The following is a 12544-nucleotide window of genomic DNA, read 5'->3' as shown; positions in this document are numbered from 1 at the left end:
CAGGCCTCGAAGGCAGGACTGGCAGAGAAGCCACTGAGACTGCTTGGGGACAGAAGGAAGGAAACATCCCGGAGGTGAAGAGCAGCCTGGGGGTAGAAGCAGAGGCCATGAAGCCCTGCAGCTGTGGTACTAGCAACATAAATAGCCACAGACAGAGCTGGACACACAAGAATCCGCAGCCACGGTAGTTCTGAGGACTTGTTCTGCAGGGGCCACAGGCCACACTGGTGTGACCTGGGTGCAGAGCAGGCAGCAGTAGGGAGAGCCTGTCCTCTACTCAGCATATATCTCTGGATGTTCTTCTGACCAGCTATGCTGCTGGGCAACCTCCTCCTCCTGGTGGCCACCATCACTACAACCCGAGTGAAGGGACAGCAGGCAGACAGGCGTAGGCAGGTGTATGGAATCCAGCATGACCAATGCAGCTACACCATCTTGCTGCCTGAGCTCCCGTCCTGCCCACCAAACTCCACAGCTTTGAAGGCATCCAACAACACCCAGAACCAGCTACCCACCTTGCATGCAGGGCTGTTATCTGACCAACAAATGGAACAGCTGAAGAATGTGCTGAAGTACAGTACGCAGAGGCTGCAGAAGGTATGGCTTGGCCTGTGAGCAGCAGGCAGTCTTGGGACAGTCATCGTCCCCAAAGGCCTCACTGGGCACAAAGAACTGGGCTTTAAGGTGTAGAAATTGGGACATGAAAGGGGAAGTGGGACACCTGGCATCACACAACAGACTAGACAGCATGAGAACAGGAAGCTGGCCCTTCCCAACTATTCATGGACCACGCCCTTCCCATGTGGGCAAACAGCCAGAGAGAACAGTTCATCCCTTTTAGATGAAGGTGAGAAAGAGGGCATGAAGACATGTCTTCTGCTTCAGATGATGACACAAAGGGAAGAAGGGGAGGAGAGCGAGCAGTGGCCAGGGCTGGCTGTCTGAGGTCAGACTGAAATAGGGAGAGTAATAGAAAACTCTCAATGTGCTAGCTGTAAGATTCACCAAGTTCAAGTTCTCCAAAATTGAAGAATGAATTCTAAGGAAGAGTGGAGGTTAAAAGAAGGAAAAATTTATTGAGAGAGAGAAAGCTCCTGAGAGACAGGAAGGGACCTGAAACAGGAAGTTTACAGGAAAAATCACGAGGTGTGTATGTTTAACCAATTATTAAAGCAGATTAACAGGCAGACAGACAGAAAAGATAACATATAGAACACATAAAAACAACTATATTAGATTAAAGTGCACTCTGATGCATTGGCCATGTTCAGTTATAATAATATTTTTAATGTTGTAGGTTTATAACTATAAATAGTCAGTTAGAATGTTTTAGTGGTTATTAATTAGCCCTTCTTTTTATGTAAGTCACAATAGTATTTCTTTTAATACTTTAAGCTACCCTGAATACCTTTTTTGTTAACAATACAGACTTTTAACCAACAATAGTCAGAAGGGAAAAAGAGACAAGAGCTTTGTCTTTTTACTCCTAACTTACCTTTGCACAAAAATCAACTTTTAAAAGTGTTCCAGATGGCACATGAATCTACTCTTTTAAAATGGGCTTTTGAAAGAAAAATGTATTGCCGTGAACAGGGACTAAAATCAGAAAGTATCTGCTAGCTGGAAAAAGCCAAGTTTACTACATCCACAGGGGGATGGGCCACTGGGAGAGAGAAACAGCAGCAGTTACCTGGGAGAAATTTCATCTGTGGGTGGATGGGCTATCACTGGGAGAGAGATATTAGCAGCTAACCGGGAAAGGAATTAGGCTTCTGTAAGCATTGAAGGGGCAAAGGAATCTGGGTGAAATGTTTATGACTGAGTCCAAGGACAGTCTGCATAGGTGTGTAGAAGATCACTGGACTTCTCAGGGCCAGGAGGGTTGTATGCTTCATTTTGAATCCATTTTCCTGTTTACTGAGAAACTGCTGTTTGCTGAAAGCAGCCTGTTTGCTTTATCCTGTTTGTTTAAGTCAGGCATGACAAAAAGCTTTTATCTTAAATTGATCCCAAGTTTATAACATTACCTGAAGGTAATGTTTTGGGGACCGACATTGAGTTATCCACAGTCATATAAAATCTACTTTGCCTTTAAACATCTCTTTTATGTACTTCTGGGAAGAGATAGAGAAAGGAAAACAAAGAGGAAAAGGTGGGATTCCACTCCATGCTCAGCAGCCAGAGCTCCCACCTCATCCCGGGGTTCCCCTGCACAGCAGTGGGAGCACCCAAACTGAGCTAGGTCATCTGTGCTAGGGTCACACTGCATGTGCAGCCTGCCCCATTTTCTAGAACCAGAACTGCCCAGTGTGGCAGCTTTGTTCTGTTTCTCCCCCAGTCAGAACTCTCCACAGTTGGTGGCTCGGCCCAGTTTTGTCTCACGGTCTAGTAAGCTTCCCTGCTGGTCACAGAGAAATCTGTCTGATCTAACCTTTATCAACAGATCAAAAAGCAGCTGGATTTTACTCAAAAATTTACTGCAAAGATCTCTATATCCAGGGACCTATAACACACACACATAAGGAACTTACAGAGGATTTAAAATCCAAAGATATCACTTAATAACTGCAGCTCCCATATCAAAGGCCATGCACTCCCCCTCCCACTCTAGAACTGGTCTCCTCCATGCTCTAGTTCCCTACCTCTCTCTGCTATTATCAGGAAAACAACAACAACAAAAGTGGAAGGATTTGAGACACAGAGAGAAAGAGGAAAAAAGAAATGAAAAGCCTTTTGGCTGAGCTTCACCAGAATCCAGGTCTCTATGGTCTCCATCCCCCTTTTTAAATCCCTTCATTGTCATCAAGGTGATGGATATCATTGGGGTGAATCTAAAGGACCCTGAAGCTGAACCTAAGGAACTTAACCCACCGTTTTCTATAAAATAAGTTTGCAGATTTATTGAGTACCATCACAAAAAAAAAAAAAAAATCTGGGCACATCAGGAAAAGGCAATAGAAGAGTTTATTAGAAAATGATATACAATGCACTCAAGAGTAGAATGTGGATGCTTAGAGAAATGAGACACAGGATAAGCCAGATTTGGGTACATCTTAGGGGGGGTTCTCTTTAAGATAGGGGATCTAGGAAATGTATTCTCACTATCTGCTAGATTACAATGCAAGCCATTTACACGTGTTTGAAGTTAAGGTATGCTGCCTACCAATCTTGCTGCTTCCTAAGAATGGAGGAAGCCCAGTTTACAGGTGAAAAGGACAGGTTAAGGGCCCAGTTTGCAGGCTAATTGTGTTTTTAAGACCTAGAGACATTTTTTTTTTTAGTGATTTTCCTGAAAGGGAAGAAAGGCTTGAGTACTTTGGTGTTTTAAACCTGCAGTTTTACTTATAAGTACAATTTTTAAATTTTGATTTCCTTACTTCCTTTCTACCTATTTTTTTACTTCTTTCCTATTTCTCCATGAGATTGGCAGTAACTAGTGTCACATCCGAGGGTGTGCAGCACACCAGGCCACTGCTCTGTTGGAACTTGCAGCTATCAGGATTGTAAACTCTCACCACCAGTAAGGAATTAAAGAGTCAGAATTTAAAAATAAAGAAGATTATTTATTTGGAAAAGGGTGGGGAAAAAGAGAATATTGACAGCTACTCTAAAAGCATAGGAGGCATCAGAAAATGAGTACCTGTATATTTTTGTCCTCGCCCCCCTTTTCTTTTTACTAAGACTTATGTCCCTACCCCATGTTGGGCACCTGGAACTTGCAACAATCTGACCGACTCTCTGGTTGTCTTTGACTCTATCCTGGGCACCTCTGTCTACATTCTTTTGGCCATTTGATTCTTTCCTGTCTTTTTGTGGTAGATAAGTATAGAGAGGGGAAACCCTATAGAAGGGCAGCTTTGAGTTAGAAATTATGTGAAGGGGATGTGTGTATCTGGTGCAGTGGGACAGTGGTAGACTGATACTGAAGTGAGAATATACATACAAGTGTATATGTATAGGTGTGTGTGTCTTTTGCATGTTAAATAAGCCTAGTGAGGTGTCTTCCCCTTGTTTCCTTTGTACTTTATCAGGTGAAGATAGGAGCCGGTTACACTGGTCTTTCTTATTCCTAGCTACATCTCTGTTTTGCCTATTGATTCTTCCTGCTAAATTTTTATATCAATTGTGTTACCCCATAACTTCTCCAATCTAGTTTCTCTCTTTTTCTTTCCCTTTGTCTTTCTAATTGCTGAAGTCTAATTGTAGAGACAAAAGCTGCCTTTAGGAAGATTTCCTATTAATTTCTTTAGTAAAGCTAAATGAAGGGCCAGAGATTTAGCTCAGTGGTTCCACTGCCTGCCTCACAAGCACAAGGTCCAGAGTTCAATCCTTAGTAAAAAAAAAAAAAAAAAACAATAAGATAAGATTCTCTTTTATCCTTTTTTCTTGCCTATGACCTCCTGTTCTTATACTACCATCATAAAAATGACTTAGTTTTTACTCTTAAGACAAAATTTAGACTTCTTTAACAGGAATTTACAGGATTTGACTGTACTGACATCTTGAGGCCCTTTATAAGTTTAGAAAACTGTTACTGATCATAAGTAGACTTAATACCCAATAGAGCAGAAGCAGAACTTTAATGATGATTTTGCAGAAGTGGGTGTCTGCCTAGAGTCAAGCACCCCTGATTCAAAGAAGCTGTTTCTTTTATCCCCCTAGCTTATAAAGTCCCTTCTCCCTTTTTTCATTGTCTGAGGTCAGGGGGTTACGTTCTTCTCAACTCCCATCTAAGCTCCCCTAGGTTTTTCAGTAAACACAGGTTATGGAGTATTGTTTGCTAGTTCTAACATAACCATAAATCTTACCTGCCTCTTTAATGTAACCATAGTTAAAGGAGAAAAAAAGGGAAAAGAGATACATGCTCTCTGATCTCCTACCTCCTACCAAACTCAGCTCACTGGATTTAAAGTCCAGACCCATCTTGGTGGTATGACATAGTTAATTTTATATAAACTTAAATTCTTTGTCTCCAAAAATTGAAGGAGAAATTTGAGGACGAAGGATAATTTAGGAGTGTTTATTAGAAATAATAATAAGAAATAAAACTCTTAGTTGGTACCCACCAAGAGGGCAAAGAAGTCCAACATTTTCTCTTGGCTTTATATAAATAGGAAGAACATAGGGATTTGTTTCAAAGAATATGAGTTCAAAAAGAAATGGATTGTTTTGCATTTCTTATGTTTTCTCCAGTTCTAGTCCAGCTGTCTATAGGTAGAGAGAAGTTATTCACTAGCTTAGCCTATCTTCTCCCAGGGAGAAAAGGTCCTCATCTCTATTGTAGCTTTTGCCATTCTTGTCTCAGTATCCCTAAGTTTGGCTTAGCTGCTTGAAATAGCTCTTAATCTGTGTGGGCTATTTTAATTGCTTTTTTATGACACTATCAATGCTCTCTGACGGCCTGCTCATGATAACTAAAATAAACCACTACACTCGCCCATTTGGAGCCTCTGACTGCTCTGTGAGTCTCCATAGAGACACTTGGGAGGGACAGGAGGCTGCTCGGGCCTCTGCCTGTGACTCAGCCCACTGTCTCCCCAGCTGGAGGAGGTCATCCTGATCATCTTGAGACCAGACCTGCTGCAGGACCAGCAAAACACAACCCCCATGCTCCAGAACCAGACCCAGAAGTGGACAAACATGGAGGGTCAGGTAATAGGGAATGAATGGGTGGGTAGCCAGGCTGGCACCTTGCCTTGACCCCTGTCTCTGGGTCAGGTCAAGGGCTCTTCTGGACCATAGGTTCCTGGAATCCTTCCCTGAGGACCCAGTCCCATCATCACCAACCTCCCTCTGGGATGCAGACCCTGAGAGGCTGGGTGGACATTGGGCCCAGCTTCGTAGTCTGAGTGCAGTGTTCAAGATGGGCTGAGCCCCAGTAACAGGATAGCAGTATAATCCCTGCTCCCTCGGGGGCTTTAGATATATGGGGAAGAAGGATAATGAAAAATCTTTTAGGCCTCAGGGGCCAAGGACTCCTTGAGCAGTGAGAAGGAACACCTCTCTGACGGCCTGCTCATGATAACTAACATAAACCACTACACTCGCCCATTTGGAGCCTCTGACTGCTCTGTGAGTCTCCACAGAGACACTTGGGAGGGACAGGAGGCTGCTCGGGCCTCTGCCTGTGACTCAGCCCACGGTCTCCCCAGCTGGAGGGGTACATCCTGATCATCTTGAGACCAGACCTGCTGCGGGACCAGCAAAACACAACCCCCATGCTGCAGAACCAGACCCAGGCGTGGACAAACATGGAGGATCAGGTAATAGGGAATGAATGGGTGGGTAGCCAGGCTGGCACCTTGCCTTGACCCCTGTCTCTGGGTCAGGTCAAGGGCTCTTCTGGGCCATAGGTTCCTGGAATCCTTCCCTGAGGACCCAGTCCCATCATCACCAACCTCCCTCTGGGATGCAGACCCTGAGAGGCTGGGTGGACATTGGGCCCAGCTTCGTAGTCTGAGTGCAGTGTTCAAGATGGGCTGAGCCCCAGTAACAGGATAGCAGTATAATCCCTGCTCCCTCGGGGGCTTTAGATATATGGGGAAGAAGGATAATGAAAAATCTTTTAGGCCTCAGGGGCCAAGGACTCCTTGAGCAGTGAGAAGGAACAGGGGAAATTAATGGACACACCCATGAGTAACAAGTGGGTGCAGGTTTTCTGAACCCCACTGTGTGCAGGCCCCATTTCAGATGCCTGGTCCCAGTTCAAAGCAGTACATAGGACACATGTGCATCACCATTCCACAGAACATACCAAGAAAATGAGCAAGATAAAGAACATGTAGGTTACACAGTGACCATGCTAAGAGAGAGCTAGGTGGGGGGTTCCTGAGTATGGTGGGAGGGACAAAGCTGCCAGTGTCACTGCAAGGCCAGAAGGGACCATTAAGCAGCAGCATTGGAGCCCAGCTCAGTTTGCCAAACAGAGAGATGAGCTCATGCAAATGCAGGAGGTGGGAGGATGGGAGCAGCTCCAGGAATGTATGGATACCAGTGAGCTAGACTGATCAGGGGAGAGTAGCAGGTGGAACCAGAGAGGCGATGCCGGAGACTATCAAGGGCTTGGTAAGCCTTGGTGAGGACAGGAGGAACAGTAGGGAGACTTTGAGCAGAAGGGACACATTTGGAAAGGCTACCTCAGACCGCTGAGTGGGAAAGGACTAGAGGGAACAAGGGTGGGCTGGGGAGCCCAGTGAGGACACCATTGCAAGACACTGGGCAATAGACAACAGAAGCAGGGGCCATGGAGGGAAGAGGGTGGGGACCATTTGGAAGGGGTGGATGATGGCACTTGCTGATGGACTGCATAAGGGGTCAAAGCTGATCCTCCTGGAGGATCACAACAGGAAGACTGGAACTGTCACTGGCAGTGATAGGCAAGGGAAAATTCAGGAAGCACACCGATACACTCAGTGCATGAGTGAACACAGGGACTAATAACATGGAGGGTGGTTCTCAGTCAGCAAGTGTCGGTAGTAACAGGCCTGTGTGCAAGCTGATGGTAGCTGGTAGGTACCTGCAGGGATCATAGTGCCTCCACCCTCCTGCTCCTTGGGACAGGTCCTGAACCAGAAGTCATGCATGGAGATCCAGATGCTAGAGGTTTTCCTGACCATTGCCAAGCTAGAGAAGCAGCTACAGGAGCAGAGTTATGAGCTCAGCCAGCCGCATGGCTGCAACAGGTATGAAAGACCAGGCAAGAAATGAGCCAGCAAGACTCTCAAGCTCAGGACCCAGGCTGGAGTTGGGGCTGGCAGCTGAACCTGGGCCAGTGTCTGGGATGGGACTGGGGCCTGGATTAGGACTGGGGTGAGGGACCATTGTGGGGGTCTGGGCCTGACAGTGGAGCTGGGCCAGGTCTGCTAAGGACTGGACAGCTTGAAGTCCAGAAGAGCTGGGAGGAAGAGGGGTGCCAGGGCTGGCCAAGCTAGGGGCTAGGCAGGCCCAAAGATTAGCCACCAGCATTATGTAGGGGCAGAGAAGAGGCATGTTCTTCAGCTCAGGACACTTTGATTCTTTTTCCTCTTTTTTATCTTATAATGTTTAACTGCTTTATTGAGATACAATTTACACACCATATAATTCATCGTGTACATTTTAACTGGCTTTCTGGATTTGCAAACAAATAAACCTGATGCATCCCACCTGCTCCCCTACCCCTAGGACAGCACAATTACCAATTTCTAGTCTATACAGGCAGAGACCCTTCATTATATACAAATCTACATCGGGAAACACCCTTTAAATTACAAAGGAAAAAACACAGTCATAGAGTAGAGAAAAGGCAGAGAAAGCTGACACCCCAAGCAGATTTTATCTTGGTCTCCAGCTGAGTGGAAAAAAAAATTGCCAAGGTCCAGTTTCCAGGAGAGGCAAAACCTAATCAGTGAACAACCGTGTAACCAGGACGAGATAGTTGTTGCTCCTGTATGCTGGGTTTGGGGCATAATCATAAGGACTGTCCTCTCCCTCTCATTAGTAGCTGATTTTTTTTCTCAAGACCTTTCCCAAGGTCTGGATGGCAATACTGGGGTATTTTCAATCACTCTGAATTGTGCAAGTGCCTAGAAACCCACAGAGATCAAAGACACTGTCAATAAGTTCTAATGCAGTGAAGACAGACAGAATCCCAGAATTCAAGTGTGCCCAAATTCTCTATTCCTACATTATAATTCAGGGCCTGGGTCAATTCCTTCTGTTCTGGATGGATTTAGTTCTGAGCCTGAGAAAGGGTCTGCAAACCTGGATCAAAAATAAAAATGTCCTCCTCTCAGCCCTGTCCCTATGCCACTAGGGTACTGGAGCTAGACAATGGCTGCCTGAATGCTATTGTTTCCTGGCCACCTGACCTCGGACTTCCCCTGGACCCCAGTCCACACCACTCATCAGTCCACACCTAATATGCCAAGCATGTGTGACCCCAAATAAGAAGTCTTCAGGTGTGGATATGGGTAGCACAGTAGGCTGACCCCCATGTAACCCTCTCCCCAGTGACCTGGAGACTAAGTTGCTCACCCTGAAGGTACAGAAACAGGCCCAGCTTGCCAGTATCCACAGCTTGAAAGCACCACTGCTGCAGCTGCTGAAACACCAGAACTGCACCCTGGCCAGCATCCAGCACAACCTACAAGCTGAAAGCTACAACTCCAGCCTCCTACAGCAGAGGCAGCACCAGTTCCTGGAGAACCTGAAGCAGCTCATGCACCTGACAGAGCAGAGCCAAGGTGAGTAACCAGGGTGTGCAAGGCAGGAGGCTGGGGAAGAGGGCAGGAGCCAGGAAAAAGCCCTACTGAGCCTCCAGGGTTACTCTGGGCCAGGACCATTCTGAGGGAGGCCACACCCTCCTGGCCATTACACAATAGAAATAAACACAAGCAGTAACAACAATGGTGAGAACAGTAGTTCTAAGAGAAGCCAGACAGATTCTACCTCTTGACTTCACAGGTGCCTGGGTCAGCCCCATCCCACCCATACCTACCCTCAGTTTCCCTATCTGATCGACAGAGGTGATGGTGATAACAAGGACAGCAGCAGCCCAGCTGACAAATTTGGCTTCTAGGATTCACTCCTTAGCCCTGCTTACTTGGGCTTGCCCTACCCCTCCTCAGGCCTCAGTTTCCCCCATAGAATGAGGATATGGGACTCAATGCACCCCAAGGACTTTTCTCCTGTTAATGCCCCGCCCCTAACCCCAAGAAGACCACAGTGAAGGCAAGAGGCCTCCCAGACCAGCTTGAGAAGGGAGCTCAGTGCCCCACCTGCTTGCTGCCCAGCACTCCCTACTCCCTCTATAGCCCACTCAGAGGCCCAGGCTTCCTGATTCCAGATTCACTCACTCAATCAAGAAACGCACACAGACTGACCTATCTCTTGCAAATGTACCAGCCCCTCTGCAGGCCTCAGAGGGAGGGAGGAAACACTTGTTTGTTGAGTGCCTACTGTGTGTCAGATGCTGTGCTAGCAGTGTTCCTGAAGCTCCCACAGCAGAGCTAGCCTAGGGACTGTGCTAAGGAGAGGGGACTTTCACCTGAGCCCAGAGAGGATATCGTGGACAGAGTGAGCCTCATCTTAGGGAGTCGAGAATGGCTGGGTGAGAAGCAGGCCAGAGAGAGGCTCCTACTGCTGCTGGATGGTCATGGGGAGCCTAGGAAGCCTTCAAAGACAAGGAATCCAGCAATAGTGATGGGACCCCAGGCACCATGCTGATAGGGACTGGGGGCAGAGGACCCCACTGTGGCTCCATCCTAAATTCAGCAGGCCCAAGGAAGCCACAGGCAGGAGAGCTTGGTACCTTCCAACCCACAAGATATGGAGTGACCAGAACTCATTTGGGGCCTGTGCCTGGCAGTGAGACTGCAGAATCAGCCCCATGTGTGGGATCTGTGGCTGAGCCCAAGCACAAGGCTCGCCTCACCCCACAGGCTCACAGCTCTTCTGATCTCCAGTTTCTGCTCACCTTCGGTGGGGGAGATGGTGATGGCTCTTCAATATGGGTATCATTAGCCCAAGCACCCTCCACTGCTGCTCAGAAGGGTCCTTGTGGGATACTTTTGCCCTGTGATGGAAACACTGTGGGCACAAATCTGAGGGTCAGGTGGCCGGAAGGGAGCATGACCTCTCGGCAAGAGTTCCAGCCCTGAGTCCATCCTTGGTTTACACTGAGACTTTCCCAGGTCCTCATATTTCCTCACCTGTGCAATGAGGATGATAATTTCACAGAGTTCTAGCGCTGAAGATGAGATAAGACTGTGCACTGGAAAGGGTTAAGCAAGGTGACTGGGGCCTAAAGAGAGCAAAACAGGTATGAATTGCCAGCCGAGAGCCTCACAGGGAGCCCAGGCTGGGGTTCCACTGTGTTGTATATCCATACAGTATTGCCTATTTTTATGTCCCACCTCCCTTCAAGTGGTTTCTGTAAAAGCCAATGGGCACTGAAACACCCTAATTCACAACTGTGATAGTTACCTGACTTTTATCATTGTTGATACTGATATTTTTGTTGACCATAGAAATTTGCAGTGTGTAGACTGGTGGCTGGAAGTTTCAGATCAGTGGCCAGCTTGGGCCCTGCCTTACTGGGGGAAATAGGACCTGTCCTGTTCACTTCTGCACCAGCACCTTCCTCCTGCTGGTCTGGTCTCCAGTTCCCATGTACCATAAGAAACTGGGTACAGCTAGCAGGCAGACAGGAGAGACCCCTATCCAGGAGTGTTATGCACAGTTCCACCCTAACCACAGTGTTCTTCCTGGGCACAGAAGTCCAGGCTCCTTAGCCTGGTCCTCCAGACCAACTAGATCTGCTGAAAACACCTGCACTCTGCACTCTTCCCTCCTTGACCTCTCTGTGCCAGGCTTACCCTACCTCAAGTAGCCAGAGAACTCTCTGCAAAGACTCCCCACTCATGGTGTGAGTCATCCGGCCCCCCATAGCCCCATAGCTCACACTAGACCACCCACCTTGAAGCCATTATCACGCTGCTCCCTCTGCCAAGAATACCACCCAGGAATACCCAGGAACACCTTCTCACTGTTGCATCCCAGCTCTAGGAAGACTTCCCAGGTCTGGCTCACCTCCCCATTTCTGCACCTCCCCACCAGAACCTGCACACGGCAAGCAGGGGAATCCACCCTGTCCCTTCCCTCTCCTTGCTCATCCCCACATGATTTTTGCTTTGTCCCATTATTGCCTCCACAGGTGCAGCTGAGCAGGTATTCCAGGACTGTGAGGAGATCCATAGGTCTGGGGTCAATGAGGACGGCGTCTACACCATCCACATACCCAATCTCAACCAGACCAGGAGGGTGAGGAGGATCTTACGATGTGGAGAGTGAGGGCGTCAGTGGGTGCTGAGCCAAGGGCTTGTGAGATGAACCCCATCAGAATCGAGCTTTATCCAGTGTCTGAGATGCCAGTGAAGTGAGGGTGTCCTGCCTTGGGAGTGCCCTGCCTCCTGGAGCCCCCATCCAGGCAGGGTCAGACCTTGGCCGATCCAGAATTCACAGTAGAAGTGCTATCTTTCAGAGAGGCGTCTCATTGGGGTCTCAGAAATAGCTGTGCTGGTAAAGGTCATGCTGTCTGATTGAATGAGTAAACCCTGAAACTCCAGGGGCTCAGCACAAAGGGGTTCATTTCTAGTTGATGGAAGGAATTGGGGCTCTGCCTCATATGAGATATTAGTGGCTGGAGCCCACGGAGACACCACCATCCTCAGTCAGTGGCTCCCAAGGTGGCCCTGAGCTCACAAGTCCAGGTAGGGAGGGGTTGGGGGAGCGCATGGGTGTGAGGTAGGGCTTGGGGAAGCCAGAAGGGGAAAGGAAGGGAAGCAACTACTATTCAGTGGTCCTGTTTCAAAATTCCCTCTGCACTTTCAACCTTCTGAGTGTGTCAAGGAGAGGCTTCATGTGTCCCTAGAGTGTCTTTGACACTTCTCACACATCTACTAAGTGGCCCTTTTAGCAAAGAGATCAGCTGAGGGCACTTTGCTGGGAAAAAATTCCTAGGTAGAATTTCTTTTTTTTTTTTTTTTTTTTTTTTTTTTTTTTT

At 47.6% G+C, this 12544-nt stretch overlaps 1 protein-coding gene across 1 annotated transcript in view; it reads left to right on the top strand.

Moving 5' to 3' along the window:
* The first annotated feature begins 312 nt into the window (after positions 1 to 312).
* LOC104854434 (angiopoietin-4) overlaps positions 313 to 12544 on the top strand; it is a 24893-nt gene continuing 12661 nt past the window's right edge. The window contains exons 1-6 of the mRNA XM_010612917.2: positions 313 to 597; positions 5542 to 5652; positions 6153 to 6263; positions 7561 to 7682; positions 8992 to 9224; positions 11696 to 11802. Coding sequence (XP_010611219.1) covers positions 313 to 597; positions 5542 to 5652; positions 6153 to 6263; positions 7561 to 7682; positions 8992 to 9224; positions 11696 to 11802 — 969 coding nt within the window. The remainder of the gene's footprint in view (positions 598 to 5541; positions 5653 to 6152; positions 6264 to 7560; positions 7683 to 8991; positions 9225 to 11695; positions 11803 to 12544) is intronic.

The sequence above is a fragment of the Fukomys damarensis genome, unplaced genomic scaffold (genome assembly GCF_012274545.1).
Source record: "Fukomys damarensis isolate Sample0158 unplaced genomic scaffold, DMR_v1.0_HiC HiC_scaffold_22, whole genome shotgun sequence".
Taxonomy (NCBI): Eukaryota; Metazoa; Chordata; class Mammalia; order Rodentia; family Bathyergidae; genus Fukomys; species Fukomys damarensis.
This window is presented reverse-complemented; position numbering and strand designations above follow the sequence as displayed.